Source organism: Jaculus jaculus, chromosome 18 (genome assembly GCF_020740685.1).
Source record: "Jaculus jaculus isolate mJacJac1 chromosome 18, mJacJac1.mat.Y.cur, whole genome shotgun sequence".
In the NCBI taxonomy this organism is placed as follows: domain Eukaryota; kingdom Metazoa; phylum Chordata; class Mammalia; order Rodentia; family Dipodidae; genus Jaculus; species Jaculus jaculus.
The window spans coordinates 55057617-55079139 of NC_059119.1; the positions used below are offsets into that span (position 1 = coordinate 55057617).

Genomic DNA, 21523 nt, shown 5'->3' on the forward strand with positions numbered 1-21523 from the left:
GACTACAGAGTGAATTCCAGGTCAGCCTGGGCCAGAGTGAGACCCTACCTCAAAAAACCAAAAAAAAAAAAAAAAAAAAAAAAAGAAAAGATGCCCTTCATAGAAAAGACCTGAAGGGCTCAGAAAGCAAAGCAAATCAGACCTGTAACAAAGCAAGAAAGCACCGCGGACAAGATGCACGTGGGAGACAAGCAAGGCAACACGCAGGCAGAAGTACCCCCGCCAGGCGAGGAAGGTGGAGGGAGCCTGACGGACACTGGTGTTCACTGAAACCACAAGGAGAGAGAGCTACCCATGGTTAGGCTCCTGTATCTGGATGGATCACTTAGGGAGACCCTTGCTTTTAGACTGAGTGGAAGGAGGAAGGAGAGGCCTGATCGGTTCATGGACTTTGTGACTGGGGCCAGGGCGCCCACCCCGTGTGCTGAGCTGAGGACTAAGTAGGGAGTTCCTGCGGGCATACTGCCTGCAGCCATGTGGATGAGCCTGGATAGGCGCTGCTCCCAGCCCTGCTGGGGCACCTCCTTCACCTCCTATCCCTAGCTGACTGCCTGTGAAAAACTGTCTTGGGGCTGGAGAGGTGGCTTAGTGGTTCAGGTGCTTGCCTGTGAAGTGGAAGGACCCAGGTTAGGCTTCCCAGTATCCATGTAAGCCGGTTGCACAAAGTGGCACACGCATCTGGAATTTCATTTGCAGTGGCTGGAGGCCCTGATGGGCCCGTTCTATCTGCTTCTCTCTCTCAAATAGATACAGTGTATTTTTAAAAAAACGATCTTGTTCCTATTTCTCCTTCAGCATGTGCCACTTTGTGCGTCTGTCTTTACGTGGGTACTAGGGAATTGAACTCTGGGCTGGCAGGATTTACAAGCAGGTGTTGTAGCCCCTGAGTGGACTCCCTCTTTTGTTGTTGATGCAGCAGTTTAGCCCACGTGGGCCTCGGACTCACAGATAGTCTCTTACATGAGCCTCCTGAGTGCTGGGCTTAAAGGCATGCGCCACCACGCCTGGCACATACTACTTTTTGAACTTCATAAGGCAAGAGTAATTTGATAGTTGATTATCATTTACTATTGGTGCTAAGAACTCTGTGTTTAACCTGGATATGAAAGTGCAAGAGAAATCTGACTTAAAGAGGAGGGGTGTTTATTTTTAATTTATTTTTATTTTTAAGGTTTTTTTTTTATTAATTAGTTTTGTACTCAGCGAATACAGTCGGTTTGGTACCGTTATTAGGCTCATCTGTGACCTACCCCTTCCCCTTGACCTCTCCTTGTTGAGGTATATGGGTCATGCATTGTAGAGTTACAGTTACGGGTAGGATAAATGTCTCTGCGTATTATGACCCAACATGTGGCTCTGACATTCTTTCCGCCCCCTCTTCTGCAAAGTTTCCCTGAGACATGTTGGGATCATTTTTGGTCTGCTTCAGTGATGAGGTGTTGGGGGCCTCTGGGACTCTAGATCTTTGAGTTGGTAGGAGTTGATTGTTCTCTGTGTTGGTCTCCTTCACCCTTGTGCTGGTATCTGGTTCACCACAAAAACAGCACCCTTGCTTGTTTCACCAATTATTCTTAGTTTCAGCTGGGGCCCTTTTGAGGTATGATGGGTTGGCTTTCTCCTTAGGATCTGCATCTACCTGAAAAAGAGAAGCAAATTCTCCAATGGAGAGTAAGTTAGCACCAGACAAATGAGATAACCCTTAGTTTTTTGTTTTTTGTTTTTTTTTAATAGAGAATTTAATAGGTGTAGGCCCTCTTGTAGCCCACGATTGATGGTAGCTTGATAATGGAGAGTGGGCTTATGTTTGGATGGTTCTGACTGGTTTCCTAGCTTCAGCTATGGGTCCCGTACCACTGAGGGGATCAGTTAGCCAAATCAAGAGCAGTTGGTTCCCCACCATGGCTGCATGCCACTATTGCACTTGTGTGGGCATCACGACAGGTTATTTGCTGCTAAGTAAGTTAGACCATGAGTTGGTTGGACCAATATTGGTCATTTTCCCCCAGTCGCCCATGTAGCACCTTCTGGCACTAGATGCACTGTCTGGGGACTGACTCTCTTCCAGCTTCCAGCTATGCCATTCCATTCCAAGTGGAACATGTGGGATTTCAACACTGAAAACTGTGTTTCTGAGAAACCTGAAAATTATCCTCCAAAACTGAGCTTCTTTGTTTTTAAAATGGAACTAAACATTTGTTTTTTGAGATTGTAAGGATTAAGAGATAATGTATGCATTGTTAACACAGTATTGGGAACACAGTGATCACGCAGTAAATGAATAATTTCAAATGTTACAAAACAAAATTTCTCAGTCTCTCTTGAATCACATGGACATACAGAGAGGACCCATGTGAATAGGATCCTATAAAAATCAGTAGTTTCTTGTAGTTTATTCAAGGGCTGATAAGTATGATATTTAAAAAGTACTAAGTTTTGGGCAGGAGAGATGGCTTAGCAGTTAAGGTGCTTGCCTGCAAAGCCTAAGGACTCATGTTCTACTCTTCAGATCCCACGTAAACCAGACACACAAGGTGACACAAGCTTGCAGTCACATGTGTGCACAAGGTGGCACATGTGTCTGTAGTTGGATTTCAGTGGCCGGAGGCCCTGGCGGGCCAGTTCTCTCTCTGTCTGTCTCTCTCACACACATTAAAAAAAAATGGCAGTGTGATGGGCTTGCTTCAAAAACTGTTTAGTTTCGATCATAGTGTAATTTGGAACTTCAGTTCAGACTCTCCATGGAGAAATTTCTTTTTGTTAAATCTTAAATGAATTCAGCCTTTACCTAATGAATTTAAATTTTAAGTGATGTAAGAGACTTTTCATTGAAACAATATCATTATTATTATTGTTATTATTATTATTATTATTATTATTATTTTTGGTTTTTCGAGGGAGGGTCTCCCTCTAGCCCAGGCTGACCTGGAATTCACTATGGAGTCTCAGGGTGGCCTTAAACTCACGGTGATCCTCCTACCTCTGCCTCCCGGGTGCTGGGATTAAAGACATGTGCCATCATGCCCGGCTCATTTAAGCAATATTATTGAGGCTATAGGATGTATCAGTAGTAGAGTACTTACCTGTAAGGTTCTGGGTTTATTCCCCACATTACACAAACATTCACACACACACACACACACACACACACGTTAGTTGAAACAATACTTGAAGTTTTAATTTATGACTATGGTAGAAACCGATTTGGATTGAGATTTTATATAGATATGCATAGATAGATAGATAAGAAAAAACTATGATTCCATGTTTCTTATAATGTCTTAATCTGGTTCTCACTGTGTGACTTGATTTGGGAGGTCTTTGTTCTGAAGGAAAAGCCTCAGGCCAGCCAAAATGATAGGGAAATGTCTTTAGTTTAGTGCTACTTTAAAGATGCCAAGAACAATAATGAACTTCTATTAATGAGTTTTATTATAGAAATTTTAGTTACAATCAATTTACATTGTCTTAGAACATATGTCTTATTTTCGTGTTGGGCTGGGGAGGTGAAAGGCACTTGCTTACAAGCCTGTCAGTCCATTTTCAATGTCCCAGTTACCTACATAAAGCCAGATACACAAAGTAGCACATGTATCTAGTTTGTTTGAGGTCCTGGTGTGCCAGTTCTCTTTCTCTTTTTCCCTCTCAAAAAAAAAAAAAAAAATTAAAAAGTTTTCAAGTTTGCATATTTGTAATCATGTAAATGTTTATTGGGTATTATTTCTGAGTTGAGTTGCCCAAACATGCAAATTAACTTAATTTTACTGTCATTTAATATTTTTCAGATGAAGGTAATGAAACAGAGGTGCAGCCACAACAAAATAGCCAGTTAATGTGGAAACAAGGTCGACAGCTACTTAGACAGTAAGTATACCAAGGTTAAACTTACTGAGCTGAAGGTGAGGAATGTTTTCATATTTTATGTTTTAGTTTCTCTGTTGTTTTGCTAGTGCACTTGGAAAAACCTTAATTGAAATTATTTCTTTTTCATATTGAACGCTTTTATCTAGTATTGGAATTTATTTATTTATTTTTTGTTTTTCGAGGTTGGGTCTCACTTTACCCAGGCTGACCTGGAATTCACTATGTAGTCTCAGGGTGGCCTCAAACTCAAGGCAATCCTCCTACCTCTGCCTCCCGAGTGCTGGGATTAAAGGCATGCACCACCACACAGCCATGCACAGGCATCCCTTGTGCCCCACAGTTTCATTGTGGTCCATTTATTTCAGTATTTTAGTATTGTCTCAGGGTAGAAGCTTCATTTGTTGGTTACTCTGGAAAATACTGTCTTGTATGTCATGCAGGAAACAATATATAATAGAGACAATTTGGTCTTACTCTCAGTCAAGCTATAAACTTTACATTAGAAGTATGGGGGAAAGTCCTACTGAAGTCATTATTATAAAATAGTAATTGGTAGAGTTTGGAAGTGATCTTGCTCCATTCCTCTCTAAAAAAAAAAGAATGTGCCATGAAATATATTAAGGCATAGTCTCTTTTTGGGATAAATGAATGGTGTATTGTATAGTTCTTTGATTTTTCTCAGTGACTCTAGAGGCTGGTACTGCAAGAGGCAGCTCTGTCTGCAGCTGGAATATCATGAACAAGTCTTATTAACATAGTGCTGTACTGTTCAGTATTACATGGGCAGTAATCTGAAGAAACACTTTTATTTACTTACTAAAATGTAGAACGTTGACTCCTGTATGATTGAACTGTAAGGGTCCTTTCCACACAGGTATCTCCAGGAAGTGGGCTATACAGACACTATTCTAGATGTGAAGTCTAAACGAGTGCGAGCTCTATTGGGTTTTTCAAGTGATGTCACTGACAGAGAGGATGAAAAAAATCAGGACTCAGTTATAAATGGCACAGAGGCTGAAGTGAGAGACACAGCAATGATTGGGTAAGTGTTTTGTCTGGAAATTGTTTTAGCTATAACTTTAATTCTTGTTAAGTATTTTTGGGTTGGGAAGTATTATACTTGTAGATAATGATTTAGAAATAATTTAATTATAGTTAACTATAATTTAAAGTTTTATTTGGTTAGAAGGTAATACAGGAATTATAGGTATCACATGATTATTTTAATTCAGGAATATTATTTTCATTTAGAAAATTTTTATTTACTTGAAATTTAAGTAATAAGTAATAGATTTTAATATCTTAAAGCCTCACCAGTACATTAGAATTTCATAAGAGATCTTGTTGAAGTTCAGTACAAATCTGTAAAAATGAAATTTTATTACTAATGAAGTAGAAATCATGAAAATACTTCACATTCTTTTTTTTTCAAAGTAGGGTCTCACTCTAGTTCAGGCTGACCTGAAGTTCACTATATAGTCTCAGGGTGGCCTTGAACTCTCAGCGATCCTCCTACCTCTGCCCACGAGTGCTGGGACTAAAGGTGTGCACCACCATGCCCAGCCTCACATTCTTTGAGAAGTAAGCCTTTTCAAAAGTCATTTAAACCATAATGCTGTAATTCATTTTCCATTGGCATAAAATATTTATTTTAAGTATATGTATATTTAATTGATAGATGAAGTGAAAAATTCAAAGGTTGTTAGAAATATTCTATTTTCCTTTTGGACCATGTTATCATACAAGTAGATATATTTCTATTTAATATGATTCTGTTTTTTGGAGGGGGAGGTTTAAGGTAGGGTCTTGCTCTAGCCCAGGCTAACTAGAAATTCATCTGTAGTCTGAGGCTGCCCTCAAACTTAAAACAATCCTCCTAGCTCTGCCTGTTGAGTGCTGGGATTAAAGGTATACACCGCCATGCCTGGTTTAACATGAGTCTTAATTGGTTAAAATATGAAAGATCTTGTGAAAATCTAAATACAGTATTAATATTTTTAACCATGTTTAGGCTAGAAGAATAGTCTTAATTAAACTATATAAATTCCCTAGGGAAAACATAGTACCTTTCCCCACCCTCAACATAAAAGTATAGGATTAAAGCTGGGCTTGGTGGCACATGCCTTTAATCCCAGCAGAAGTAAAAAGCAATGTGAATTCAGGGTCAGCCTGAGACTGCAGAGTGAGTTCCAGTCAGTCTGGGCTAGAATGAGACCCTACCTTGAAAATCAACAAAATAAATAATAAAAGTATAGGATTAGTAAAGTGAGCAGTCATTAAATTTCTTTGTAGTTACGGAAACTATGTGAAAGGTCAAAGAGCTGCAGAAAAGAAAATAATACAAATAATACAGAAATAGAAACAGGGATAGAAACACATTGATATTGACATAAAGATCAAAAGAGAAGCCAATCGAGGGGAGATTCCATGTGGGGATCATATTTATTATAAACAGAAGTTAGGGAAACATATCATGAATTGACTTTTATACTGAAGTTTTAAAAGATTAATTGAGTAGGGTATATGTGTTTTAAATCAGAAAATCCGAGTTAACAGATTCTGCCTCTGTGCTGGAAAACTTCAAATTCCTTGAAAATGCAGCTGCAGGTTTCAGTGATGAGGACGAGGATGACGACGTTGATGGAAGAGAGAAAAGTATCATTGATACTTCAACGGTGAGCTATCTAACACAGATAATATAAGGATTTTTGCATACCATAATGCATACTATATATGTGTGTGTGTGTGTCTGTCTGTCTGTCTTTGTCCTCTCTAAAGTTATTTTTTTTTCCCATGAATTTGGGGGAAAAGGAAACTTTTTATTACTGATTTCAATTTCAACAATATGTTTAGTATAACACCGTTCTAGTTTAGAACACCTCGCTCAGACATTTTGTTAATCCTTTAAGCAAGCTAGCATTTCTGTGGCACAGGTAAAGATGATAAATGCAGTGTTGGTTGTTAGCAGACAGTGAAACAGACACCACGATGGTGCTTGATGTCACCTGGCATTAACTGTGGTCCATGCAGGTTGTCTGTCCTGAGTTGCTCTGGTAGTCAGGTGCTATGTACTTCAGAAACTGAATTGATTAGTGTTTGAAGGTTGTTTAAGAATTTTATTCAGATCTTCATAAGTTTATTGACTCTCCTGTGCAGTATTCTAAAATAAGAAATGTCTTTAAGTTGATGTTGGTTCCTTCTTTTCCCCTCTAGTCTCTTCCCTTCTTTTATCTCTCCTTTTCCCTTCACTCCCTTCTTTCTCTTCTTTTCCTCCTTTCTTCCTCTTCCTCCTGTTCCTTTATAAAAATTGAGATTGAATGGGAGTGCTTTGCTTTGGTTCAGAAAATACTTACACCTCCTCCTCCTCCTCGTTCATTTGAGATGAGGGAGGAGGAAGCAAAGCGACACCCGGCACACTGGACCCAGGCCCAAGGCTGCTGGTGAGAATGGTGTGCTTTCCTGCAGGGTGTCTAACTGCTGGTGAGAATGGTGTGCTCTGCTGTAGAGTCTAACTGCCGGTGAGAACGGTGTGCTCTGCTGTAGTGTCTAACTGCTGTGAGAACGGTGTGCTCTGCTGTAGTGTCTAACTGCTGGTGAGAACGGTGTGCTCTGCTGTAGAGTCTAACTGCTGGTGAGAATGGTGTGCTCTGCTGTAGAGTCTAACTGCTGGTGAGAATGGTGTGCTCTGCTGTAGTGTCTAACTGCTGGTGAGAATGGTGTGCTCTGCTGTAGAGTCTAACTGCTGGTGAGAACGGTGTGCTCTGCTGTAGAGTCTTAACTGCTGGTGAGAACGGTGTGCTCTGCTGTAGAGTCTAACTGCTGGTGAGAACGGTGTGCTCTGCTGTAGAGTCTAACTGCTGGTGAGAACGGTGTGCTCTGCTGTAGAGTCTAACTGCTGGTGAGAATGGTGTGCTCTGCTGTAGAGTCTAACTGCTGGTGAGAATGGTGTGCTCTGCTGTAGTGTCTAACTGCTGGTGAGAATGGCCACTAATCAGTAGTACTCTGTGCATAGCTGCTGTCTCAAAACTTTCTCAAATTTTCTTTACCCAAATGGGTGTAGAATAGGGCGTACAGGTCTGTAGCACTGTGTTTCTGTCCTAATCAACTTTGAAATTGTGTAACTCCTTATTGTTTTTTTTTTTCCCTCCTGTGGACGATTGTTTTGAGATATTACTTACTTTATTCATAAATCAGTGGCAAGTAATTCTGAGTTTGATGCTATGAATTTGTTAGTGACCATATCAATTCAAATATTTAAGGATCTGTGAGCCAATTAAAACTATTTTGAATTAAAAAACGAAGCCAGTGGTTAGAAATTAAGGGTTAGTTTATTGTGTTGTAAGGGTCTGATTTGTTTTCATCTTTTTCCTCACTGTCCACCACTTCACTACATCTTACCATCATTATTAACAACTTTCTCACCATCATCAATTCAGAATAATAGGACCTTGAAATTATAAGTGTGCATAAAGAATTATCAGTTTAAGTTAGGCATGGTGGTGCACATCTTTGATCACAGCCCTTGAGAGGCAGTGGTAGGAGGATTGCTGTGAAGTCAAGGTTACCCTGAGACTACACAGAGAATCTCAGGTCCTCCTGGGCTAGAGCGAAATCCTACCTTGAAAAACAACACCAAAAAAAAAACACAAAAAAAGTTTCTGGATTTTAAACTATGTAAAGGTAACAGTACAGTAATATTTAGTTTTCACATTCACAAACTTGGGAGGAAAAGATATCAATGGCTATAAGAATCATTAACTGTGGTTTTAATAATGATAAAAAGAATCCGGGGCTGGCTCAGTAGTTAAGGCACTTGCCTGCAAAGTCTAAAGACCTGGGTTCAATTCTCCAGTACTCATGGAAGCCAGATGCACAAAATGGAGCATTCATCTGGAGTTGTTTTACATTGGCTAGAGGCCCTGGGGTTCCCATACTCTGTGTGTCAGTGTCTGTGTGTGTATCTCTGCTTACAAATAAATTAAAAAAAATTAAAGAATCCAGCTGGGTATGGTGGCACACACCTTTATTTCTAGCACTGGAGAGGTTCACATAGGAAGCTGAGTTCAAGGCCACTCAGGCTACAGCGTGAATACCAGGTCAGCCCGGACTAGAGTGAGACCCTGCTTTGAAAAACAATGACAAAACAGAATCTTGCCTATTGTGCTTTTTCTAAGATTTTCAGAATCTATTGTCTCTTTCTAAACAACTTGATAGCCACACAGCCTAGAACTACTTTATTTATTGATGGGGAGTGGGGAGGGAGAATGAGCGTGCTAGTGCCTCTTAGCACTGCAGATGACCTCGGGATGCATGTGTGTTGTTTTGAGCATCTGCTTTCCATGAGTCCTGACAGACGGAGTCTAGGCCACAGGCTTTCCATGAGTCCTGACAGATGGAGTCTAGACCACAGGCTTTCCATGAGTCCTGACAGACGGAGTCTAGGCCACAGGCTTTCCATGAGTCCTGACAGACGGAGTCTAGGCCACAGGCTTTCCATGAGTCCTGACAGATGGAGTCTAGACCACAGGCTTTCCATGAGTCCTGACAGACGGAGTCTAGGCCACAGGCTTTCCATGAGTCCTGACAGACGGAGTCTAGGCCACAGGCTTTCCATGAGTCCTGACAGACGGAGTCTAGACCACAGGCTTTCCATGAGTCCTGACAGACGGAGTCTAGACCACAGGCTTTCCATGAGTCCTGACAGGCGGAGTCTAGACCACAGGCTTTCCATGAGTCCTGACAGACGGAGTCTAGACCACAGGCTTTCCATGAGTCCTGACAGACGGAGTCTAGGCCACAGGCTTTCCATGAGTCCTGACAGGCGGAGTCTAGACCACAGGCTTTCCATGAGTCCTGACAGACGGAGTCTAGGCCACAGGCTTTCCATGAGTCCTGACAGACGGAGTCTAGGCCACAGGCTTTCCATGAGTCCTGACAGACGGAGTCTAGACCACAGGCTTTCCATGAGTCCTGACAGACGGAGTCTAGGCCACAGGCTTTCCATGAGTCCTGACAGACGGAGTCTAGACCACAGGCTTTCCATGAGTCCTGACAGACGGAGTCTAGGCCACAGGCTTTCCATGAGTCCTGACAGACGGAGTCTAGGCCACAGGCTTTCCATGAGTCCTGACAGACGGAGTCTAGACCACAGGCTTTCCATGAGTCCTGACAGATGGAGTCTAGACCACAGGCTTTCCATGAGTCCTGACAGATGGAGTCAGGCCACAGGCTTTCCATGAGTCCTGACAGATGGAGTCAGGCCACAGGCTTTCCATGAGTCCTGACAGATGGAGTCAGGCCACAGGCTTTCCATGAGTCCTGACAGACGGAGTCTAGGCCACAGGCTTTCCATGAGTCCTGACAGACGGAGTCTAGGCCACAGGCTTTCCATGAGTCCTGACAGACGGAGTCAGGCCACAGGCTTTCCATGAGTCCTGACAGATGGAGTCTAGACCACAGGCTTTCCATGAGTCCTGACAGATGGAGTCTAGACCACAGGCTTTCCATGAGTCCTGACAGATGGAGTCAGGCCACAGGCTTTCCATGAGTCCTGACAGATGGAGTCTAGACCACAGGCTTTCCATGAGTCCTGACAGACGGAGTCTAGGCCACAGGCTTTCCATGAGTCCTGACAGACGGAGTCTAGGCCACAGGCTTTCCATGAGTCCTGACAGACGGAGTCTAGACCACAGGCTTTCCATGAGTCCTGACAGACGGAGTCTAGGCCACAGGCTTTCCATGAGTCCTGACAGACGGAGTCTAGGCCACAGGCTTTCCATGAGTCCTGACAGACGGAGTCTAGACCACAGGCTTTCCATGAGTCCTGACAGATGGAGTCTAGACCACAGGCTTTCCATGAGTCCTGACAGATGGAGTCAGGCCACAGGCTTTCCATGAGTCCTGACAGATGGAGTCAGGCCACAGGCTTTCCATGAGTCCTGACAGATGGAGTCAGGCCACAGGCTTTCCATGAGTCCTGACAGACGGAGTCTAGGCCACAGGCTTTCCATGAGTCCTGACAGACGGAGTCTAGGCCACAGGCTTTCCATGAGTCCTGACAGACGGAGTCAGGCCACAGGCTTTCCATGAGTCCTGACAGATGGAGTCTAGACCACAGGCTTTCCATGAGTCCTGACAGACGGAGTCTAGACCACAGGCTTTCCATGAGTCCTGACAGACGGAGTCTAGACCACAGGCTTTCCATGAGTCCTGACAGATGGAGTCTAGGCCACAGGCTTTCCATGAGTCCTGACAGACGGAGTCTAGGCCACAGGCTTTCCATGAGTCCTGACAGACGGAGTCTAGGCCACAGGCTTTCCATGAGTCCTGACAGGCGGAGTCTAGACCACAGGCTTTCCATGAATCCTGACAGATGGAGTCAGGCCACAGGCTTTCCATGAGTCCTGACAGATGGAGTCAGGCCACAGGCTTTCCATGAGTCCTGACAGATGGAGTCAGGCCACAGGCTTTCCATGAGTCCTGACAGACGGAGTCTAGGCCACAGGCTTTCCATGAGTCCTGACAGACGGAGTCTAGGCCACAGGCTTTCCATGAGTCCTGACAGACGGAGTCTAGGCCACAGGCTTTCCATGAGTCCTGACAGACGGAGTCAGGCCACAGGCTTTCCATGAGTCCTGACAGACGGAGTCTAGGCCACAGGCTTTCCATGAGTCCTGACAGACGGAGTCTAGGCCACAGGCTTTCCATGAGTCCTGACAGACGGAGTCTAGGCCACAGGCTTTCCATGAGTCCTGACAGACGGAGTCTAGGCCACAGGCTTTCCATGAGTCCTGACAGACGGAGTCTAGACCACAGGCTTTCCATGAGTCCTGACAGATGGAGTCTAGACCACAGGCTTTCCATGAGTCCTGACAGATGGAGTCAGGCCACAGGCTTTCCATGAGTCCTGACAGACGGAGTCTAGGCCACAGGCTTTCCATGAGTCCTGACAGACGGAGTCTAGGCCACAGGCTTTCCATGAGTCCTGACAGACGGAGTCTAGGCCACAGGCTTTCCATGAGTCCTGACAGATGGAGTCTAGACCACAGGCTTTCCATGAGTCCTGACAGATGGAGTCTAGACCACAGGCTTTCCATGAGTCCTGACAGACGGAATCTAGGCCACAGGCTTTCCATGAGTCCTGACAGACGGAGTCTAGACCACAGGCTTTCCATGAGTCCTGACAGATGGAGTCTAGACCACAGGCTTTCCATGAGTCCTGACAGACGGAGTCTAGACCACAGGCTTTCCATGAGTCCTGACAGATGGAGTCTAGACCACAGGCTTTCCATGAGTCCTGACAGATGGAGTCTAGACCACAGGCTTTCCATGAGTCCTGACAGATGGAGTCTAGACCACAGGCTTTCCATGAGTCCTGACAGACGGAGTCTAGACCACAGGCTTTCCATGAGTCCTGACAGATGGAGTCTAGACCACAGGCTTTCCATGAGTCCTGACAGATGGAGTCTAGACCACAGGCTTTCCATGAGTCCTGACAGATGGAGTCTAGACCACAGGCTTTCCATGAGTCCTGACAGACGGAGTCTAGGCCACAGGCTTTCCATGAGTCCTGACAGATGGAGTCTAGACCACAGGCTTTCCATGAGTCCTGACAGACGGAGTCTAGGCCACAGGCTTTCCATGAGTCCTGACAGACGGAGTCTAGGCCACAGGCTTTCCATGAGTCCTGACAGATGGAGTCTAGGCCACAGGCTTTGCAAGCAAGTGCCTTTACCTGCCTCTTTCTCTTTTTTTTTTTTTTTTTTTGAGGGGGTGGTGGGGGTTCAAGGTAGGTGTCTCACTCCAGCTCAAGCTGACTTAGAATTCATTCTGTAGTCTCAGGGTGGCTTTGAACTCAGGGCAATCCTCCTACCTCTGCCTCCTGAGTGTTGGGATTAAAGGTAGTCGCCACCACGCCATGTCCTAATTTCATAAGTGGATGCATGGACTCCTTGAGGGTAGGAAGGGAGTTGAACCTCCTGTTTAAAGAAAAGCAATGAATGACCATCTCTTCCCGTTTCTGTTCATATACTCTTTTGACAGTCACAATTCATTTTTCTTTGATGCCTACAATTAGAAGCACAGGGCTTTTGGTTTGCTTTTTTGAAATAGGATACTTGATAGGCATGATCTCAGTGTAATAAACTTGCTCTTTCTCTTATGTTGTATACAGTTACTTAGAAGCATGTTTTATTATTTTTAAACATTTTTATTAACAGCTTCCATAAATATGAACAATACACCATGATCATAATCCCCTCCCACCAATCCCCTTTTTAAAAAAATATTATTTTAGGGCTGGAGAGATGGATTAGCAGGTAAGTGCTTGCCTGTGAAGCCTGAGGACCCCGGTTCAAGGCTCGATTCCCCAGGACCCACGTTAGCCAGATGCACAAGGGGGTGCACGTGTGTGGAGTTTGTTTGCAGTGGCTGGAAGCCCTGGTGCACCCATTCTCTTTCTCTTTCTCTCTCCCTCTCTCCCTCTTTGTTTCTCTGTCGCTGTCAAATAAATAAATAAAATGAACAAAAAAATTACTTTATTTGAGAGCGACAGAGAAAGAGGCAAAGAGAGAATGGGCACGCCAGGGCCTCCAGCCGCTACAAATAAATTCCAGACGCATGTGCCCTCTTGTGCATATGGCTCATGTGGGTCCTGGGGAATCCAGCCTTGAACTGGGGTTCTTAGGCTTCACAGGCAAGCGCTTAACCACCAAGCTCATCCCTCCAGCCCCAACCTCTTTTTCTCTTCCTTAGCCCCCCTCTACGGAATCCCTTCATTTTACTTTTCGATTTCTCTTCTATTAATTTTTTAATATGTTTTGAAAAAAAATTGAGGCGGGGTCTCTGTTTAGCTCAGGCTTAACCTGGAATTTACTCCGTAGATCCAGGCTGGTATCATACTCAGGATGATCCTCCTACCTCAGCTTCCCGAGTGTTGAGATTAATGGCATGCACCACCACATCCAGTTTAAAAAATATATATTTATTTATTTATTTATTCATGAGAGAGAAAGAGGCAGACAAAAAGAGTGAATATAGCTGGGCGGGGTGACACATGCGTTTCATCCCAGTTTGGAAGGCAGAGGGAGGAGGATCACCATGAGTTCGAGGCCACCCTGAGACTACATAGTGAATTTCTGGTCAGCTTGGGCTAGAGTGAGACCCTACTTCAAACAAACAAACAAAAAAAGAGTGAATATAGGCATGCCAGAGCTACCTGCCACTGTAAACCAACTCCAGTCACATGCATCTACTTTTAGGTGGGCACTGGAGAATAGGGTCTTACCATCTAGTTCTGGCGGGCAACCAAGAACCTTGGCAATACCCTAAAGTGTTTTTGGGGCACTGGAGGCCTTTCTGGCCAGTAGCTTAGTGAAAGATATCCCCCTGATGCTGAATTTTTTTCTAATAACAGTCTGCAGGTTCTGGTCACAACAGGATCCACCTCCCTAGGATACTTCTGCCCAAGCTCTTTTTAAACCTACATGTTCTTAGCTAGCAAAGAAGTAGGCTTCCATATGGCTCATTCATAAACCTTAAATTCTGACTAACTCTCCCAACACTGTTGCCCTTCTCCGTCTCCTTCCCTGGAAGGTTCCACCCCCGGTACTGTGCCTGTCGACGTACATGTCTGCTGCTCTCCTTAGCTCTTCCCTCTCTCTTCTCCTTCATAGCCTTTTTCTAGGTTCCTGATCTCTACTACCGACTTTTATTTCAGCCTGCATACAAATCTAAATCTTTGAAACTAGAATCCATATATGAGAGAAAACATGCTACATTTGAGATTCTGATCCTGGGTTACCTCAGGTCATATAATCTTTTCCAAATCCATCAATTTCCCTGTAAATTTCATAATACTATTTTTCTTTGGAGCTGACTAAAACTTCATTGTGTATTTACTACATCTTTGTTCTCCATTCATCAGTTGAATGGCATCTAGGCTGGTTCTGTTTCCTAGCTGTTGTGACTAGAGCAGCAATAAACGTGGATGAGCAAGCGTCTGGAGTAGAGTCAGGGCTAAGGAGTGCTGTATCTGAGTCATATAGTAAATCCAGTTTTAGCTGTCTCTGGAACCTCCACACTGCTTGTCACAGTGGCTGTCCCAGTTTACAGTCCCACCAACAATGGAGAAGGGCTCCTGCTTCACCCAGTCCTCCAGCAATATGGTTCTTTGATTTCCTTCTTTCTTTCTTTTTATTTGAGAGCGACAGACACAGAGAGAAAGACAGATAGAGGGAGAGAGAGAGATGTTATTTGCTTTCTTGATGGCCATTGTGACAGGAGTGTCAGGAATTTGTCAATCTGTGTATAATTTAAATACGCCCTTTTCACTGATTTTCAGTATATATGTTTGTTTGTTTATGTAAAGCAAATAAGCCATCATATTTTTTTTAGTTTTAATTTGCATTTTTTATGTTTATTTATTTATTTGAAAGTGACAGACAGAGAGAGAATGAGAGAGAATGGGCATGCCAGGACCTCCAGCCACTGAAAACGAACTCCAGATGCATGCCACACCTTGTGCATCTGGCTTACGTGGGTCCTGGGGAATCAAGCCTTGAACCAGGGTCCTTTGGCTTCACAAGCAAGTGCTTAACCACTAAGCCATCTCTCCAGCCCCCTAATTTGCATTTTTAAAAAAATTTTTTTAATTTTTATTAACATTTTCCATGATTATAAAATATATCCCATGGTAATTCCCTCCCTCCCCACCCCCACACTTTCCCATTTGAAATTCCATTCTCCATCATATTACCTCCCCATTACAATCATTGTAATTACATATATACAATATCAACCTATTAAGTACCCTCCTCCCTTCCTTTCTCTTCCCTTTATGTCTCCTTTTTAACTTACTGGCCTCTGCTACTAAGTATTTTCCTTCTCACGCAGAAGCCCAATCATGTGTAGCTAGGATCCACATATGAGAGAGAGCATGTGGTGCTTAAGCCATCATATTTTTAAACAAAGCACATGCTTGTTTTTGAAAACTAAAATGTGGGCTGGGGGATTGCTCCGTGGTTGAAAGACCCTGGCGTTTAAAGCCCAGTGACCGTGTTTTATCTCCCAGTATCACATGAAGCAGACGCACCAAGTGGCTTATGAATTTGGAGGTTGTTTGCAAGGGCAAGGGGACCTGGTGTACCTAAACCTTTATCTTTCCCTTTAACAAACACACAATTAAAAATAATTTTAAAAAATGAAATGTGTTTTTCACTGTTGAGGAATCTAGTTTTTTTTAAAGTTTTATCTATTTATTTACTTGAGAGAGGCAGACAGAGAAAGAGGCAGATACAGAGAAAGAGAGAGAGAGAGAGAATGGGCGCAGCAGGGCCTCCAAGCACTGCAAACGAACTCTAGATGTGTGCGCTCCCTTATGCATCTGGCTGACATGGGTCCTGGGGATTCGAGCCTCCAACCGGGGTCCTTAGGCTTCATAGGCAAGTGCTTAACCGCTAAGCCATCTCTCCAGCCCTCTAGTTTTCTTAATACAACAAAGATGTCATTTGTGGAAGAAAACAATGCAGTTGCCTTCTGATTTAGTGATAAAGGGATACTGTCTTTTATTTAAATTAAATGCATACTATATCCTAATTTAGCACTGTCTTCCCTCCCCTCTTTAGATTGTTCGGAAGAAAACATTGCCTGATACCAGTGAGGATCGGGATACAAAAGAAGCTCTAAAGGAGTTTGACTTCTTGGTTACATCAGAGGAAGGAGACAATGAGTCTAGAAGTGCAGGCGATGGGACAGACTGGGGTAAGAACACACTTGGGACGCAACGGGAACATTTAGTGCATGTAGGAAATTAGTGTTGGACCAGGAGGGTAACATCCTAGGAAGAACTGTGATGCTGCGATGTTAAGTGTCCTTTTCAATTTTTACTGTTGTACTGTTTTTCTAGAATGAGTGTCTGCGTATAGTTACTTTATCCCTTTCTAATTTAAGTTACACTGGATGAAAGAATTTGAACTAAGATGCAGACTTCTGTTTCCTTCCCAGAGAGAGAACCAGCACATCTAGATTTGAGTATGAGAGTGCAGTAGTATTTTGAATACCTGATCTCTGGCATCTTTTGTACAAAATATAAAGCATGTTAGAAAATCGCAGTTTTTATGCTTGTTCAGATTTTGGCAGTTTATACAGACATAGGTTTGAAGTTTGGTTTGGTTTTGCTCAAATTACTGTAAATGGATCTAAAAATTTAACATTTTTAACAAGAGTTTTAAAAAGTATTTTGGTGGTTAAAAAATGGAAAAAGAGCCGGGTGTGGTATGCCTTTAATCCCAGCACTCGGGAGGCAGAGGTAGGAGGATCGCCATGAGTTCAAGGCCACCCTGAGACTACAGAGTGAATTCCAGGTCAAAAAAGGAAAAAGAGAACAAGTATTTGGGGGAAAGTTAGTATATGTATATAAGAGAAAGAGAAAAAGAAGGGGAGAAAATATAATGTTGCTGTTCCCTTAAATATTTTGTCTTTATAAAAACTTGTATGTGGTGTTCTTAAAAGATGAACCACACTTGGGAGGCAGAGGTAGGAGAATTGCCATGAGTTTGAGGCCACACTGAGAAAACAGAGTGAATTCCAGGTCAGCCTGGGCCAGAGTAAGACCCTACCTCGAAAAACTAAAAAAAAAGAACCAGTGGCTTTTTTTTCCCATTTGAAATAGATTTCCCTTCAGTTAATATTTAGTCCATAAATAAAAAACATCTATAAATGTACAGAATCTTTTGTATAGTTTATTACTGTTTGCATGTGCATATGCCACTTTAAGAACTTTTCATGTACTCAACCAGCTATTTTAAATATTAATTTCAATATACTTCAAGAGCTATAACACACACTATAATACTGTAACATGGTATTATGCCCAGCAAAGTAAGTTTTTATACTTTTAGTCATGAGCATTAAAAATAGAAATGTCTAATTTCAGTCCGATTTTTAAAAATATACTTATGCCCTGAAAGAAATATAAATGAATGCTAAAGCCCAAAAGAAAAAATAAACAGTAAGATACTTTTCTTATCACTTGTATTCAAAATTTTGTTCAGTTTTTCTCCTTCATACTTATTTGATCATCAGGTAGTGACTACTAAGGCCTTCTTGGGTAAGTTCAGGGAAAAGGTTCCTTAGTATTTCTAATAAACAAGATAAAATATACCTGGAGCTCTTTTTTCATGTGAAGCACTATACAATGAAAACTCATCATGACCACCACAAGGAAACAAGTGTCCTTTCTCTGTGCCTTGTTAACAGTCCTGACCACACAGGTCTGGAGAGGTCGGTAGTATGTAACTCATTGTGCTGTTTTGTGGTCTAGGTAGACTCTTGGGTCCCTCCCTTAGCAGCATCCATTATGGTGTTAGAGGCATTAGTTGACCCTTCCAGTGACTTTCTGTGGTGGTGGTGAGCCAGGCACTGGTACAGGTCACTGTCATTTTGCTTTGCTTGGTGCTTCCCCTGTGAGGAGGGTTAGATTACATAATCTAAACCTTTTTATAGTTTGATGGACACACTTGAAATCTTTCCAGGCCAGTTAACAAGTTCCATATTGTGGCACAGTAATGACGTTGGCAATAGTGATTTATAGCTATGGCATGTAGTTGATTTTCATCTGCCTTTATTTTACCTTAACTTTTCTGTTAGTACAGTTACCTTCTTAAGGTCTTACCTTCAGGGATTGTTTGGGGGCACTGATGCTTACTATTCACTTTCTCTTGTGTGGCGAAACCTTAAAGAATTGAATACAACAATTATTTGGTGACTGACTTTTAAGAGAACAAAGTTTGGAAACCAAGAAGAAAGTGAAATGGGTTTCTTTTCTGTCTCCTCCTACTGAGTTTACTTATCTCACTGCTTAGGTGTTTTATACATCATCCCCAGGAAAAGAGCTGTGCCGCGCCGGAGTCTTTCACTGAGAATTCAGTTAATTGAATCTCTTTCATTGCCGGTGTCACTGCATTGGATGGGGGGTTGTTTCTGCAATGACAGCTATAGTCTCTATAACTTTCTGCATTTCAATGGATGAGTCATAGCCCAATGTATTACTTGATGCATGTGTGTGCATTTTAATTTAATGAAGTAACTGATGAAAACATAAGTTACTGTGCGCATATCTGAATAGTGACACTCTAATAGTTCACCAGATCTCTGCATACATGTGAGTGAATAGAAGCCCTAAGTGACTGCAGACTTCTTGACCAGAAGATTGGCTTTAAGTCAAAGCACTGACCATACAAAGCCTGATGACTTGGGTTTACGGCGGCAAGAGGCCCTGGCACACCCATTCTCCCTCCCCTTCCTCCCTCCCCTGGAAAGTAAAATACATACATAACAAGATTGTGGCAAGTAAATAGGTATATTCTGTGACCTATTATTTCTGTTTTTTTTTTAAATTAAAGTAAATGAAGGGCTGTAGTGTAGCTCTTTTATGATTTTTTTAACTTAATTTTTTAACCTAGGCTTTTTTTTTTTTTTTTTTTGGTTTTTGGGGTACGGTCTCACTCTAGCCCAGACTGACCTGGAATTCACTATGGAGTCTCAGGGTGGCCTCTAACACACGGCGATCCTCCTATCTCTGCTTCCCGAGGGCTGGTATTAAAGGCGTGTGCCACCACGCCCAGCTTAACTTAATTTTTTTTGACTTAATCACTTAAATTACTTAACTTTCTAGGCTTATTTTTTCTGTCTTTTTTAAGAGAGAAATTATTGCTAAATCAGAAATTAAATTGGTCATTGTTTCTTAATTATGCTTTGTGTGACATCTGAATAATAAAAAATGGCTTTTTTAAAGTTAGTGATATTATAAAGAAAATCACTGTTGTATCTTTCAGACATTGATTTAAGAATGTTCATTATTTCGTTGTAAAAAACTGTTTCATTTGTTTCACTCTGTTTAGAAAAGGAAGACCAATGCCTCATGCCTGAAGCTTGGAATGTGGACCAGGGAGTAATTACCAAACTCAAGGAACAATACAAAAAGGAGAGAAAGGGGAAAAAGGGGGTGAAGAGTAAGTGGAAAACATTGTACCTATGAATCCTAAATCTTGTCTCTTAAATCTCCCTTTTTTTTTTCAATGTTTTCCTAAAACTACTTACTCTTTTTCATTTCTGCTCCTGATTTCTTTCCTTTCCTTTCCACCCACTCTCAGGGGTTGAAATTATATGGTTAGTTATTTGACTATAAGCATGAACAAGAACCATGTATGAATATGGAATTTAGAGCCTTATGAGGGCGTGGATGATAAAGTGACCTGTGAATGTGTGTGTGCTTAATCATAGAGATGTTTATTTCCATGAGAAAGTTGTTCATCTCATCTAGGTTGGCCCTCTGGCAATTCACTAAGGATATTGTTTATAATTTAAGATATTGGAGGAAAAAAGAAATTAATTTCTACCCCTGAATAGTCTATATGTTCACAACATGCAGTTCATTTGCGCTCATCACTATATGCTGTACAGGGCATGGAGTTAACTTAAAAATATTTGTCAAATTTAAAGGTCTTGGCCAATGAAATTTATAACAATATTACTAATTACTTTGGTCTTTTAAATAAAATGTATGCTACATTAAAAACAAACCAAAATGAAATTCTAGCCCTGTGAATCATATAACTCTTCATGCAAATGAAAAGTTTAGCAATAGATGTAGTTAAGTATATAAAATGGAAATACAAAGACTTAAAAAACTTCTGTATAAGTAATGGTAAACGTCTTTGTAGGACAGTAAGGTTAAACTACCTTCTTGTGCTTCCACTCTCATTTACAGTATAAATATGGGCCTCCCTCTTACGGAAATAGGATTTTCACTATGAAAGTAGTGCACAATGACATTGAAATGTAAACTGAGGGAAAATTGTATTTACAGTTGCATAAAGCTGGAGGGACATGCTTTCGTCCCCTCTTGCTTTTTAACTATGCCATCGTGCACAAAGACCTGAATTCCTGAATGGGCATTCTTTTTTGACCTGGTGGTTACCTAAAAGCAATTAATTTTTTTATTTAAAGTATATTAGAATTTTAAATGTTTGCCTTGATTCAATAAAAAGTCTGTCCATTATTGATGTTAGCAATCTCAACAATTACTAAGAGATGATATAATTTAGTATTATCTTTAGATAATTTAAATTAGAATGAGGAAGACTAATATGAAAACATAAAGATATTTCATACCTTTTATTCAATTATATTAAGAAAAATTCGAACTTCAACAGATGTATATGCTACTATAGTTTAGAGCCATGTCTGAGCCAGCTAAACTGAAATTTTGAGGAAAATCTATATATTATACATGAAGAATAATTTCCAGATTAACAACATTGGTTTGTTTCTTTGGTTCATTATGTTATAAAAATGAACATCTTGAAATGTAAAACATCTTTTGATTGGAAAGGTAGGCAGAACTTCATGTGGAATTTATCTACCCTTATACTGATTCTTGTCCGATGTTAGCATATCACTGTAGTTTGAATTAGCACTTTAGATCTAAAAACACACCATTTGACTGGAACAGTATTCCCATAATAAAAGCAATTGTATTTCCTGAATCAGGTGTGTAGGACCCATGTTCAGGTATATAGCACATGATATTTTTTTTAGTGCAATAACGTTATTATCAGGGAGAATTTTTAATGTCTTTCTTTCATTGAAATAATGGAACAAT

The 21523-nt window shown here is 41.6% G+C and overlaps 1 protein-coding gene across 1 annotated transcript in view; it reads left to right on the forward strand.

The window, feature by feature from the left end:
• Strn (striatin) overlaps positions 1-21523 on the forward strand; it is a 102283-nt gene that overhangs the window by 51386 nt on the left and 29374 nt on the right. Inside the window, exons 4-8 of the mRNA XM_045137246.1 lie at positions 3783-3861; positions 4736-4903; positions 6401-6536; positions 16485-16620; positions 19761-19871. Of these exons, the coding sequence (XP_044993181.1) occupies positions 3783-3861; positions 4736-4903; positions 6401-6536; positions 16485-16620; positions 19761-19871 (630 nt within the window). The remainder of the gene's footprint in view (positions 1-3782; positions 3862-4735; positions 4904-6400; positions 6537-16484; positions 16621-19760; positions 19872-21523) is intronic.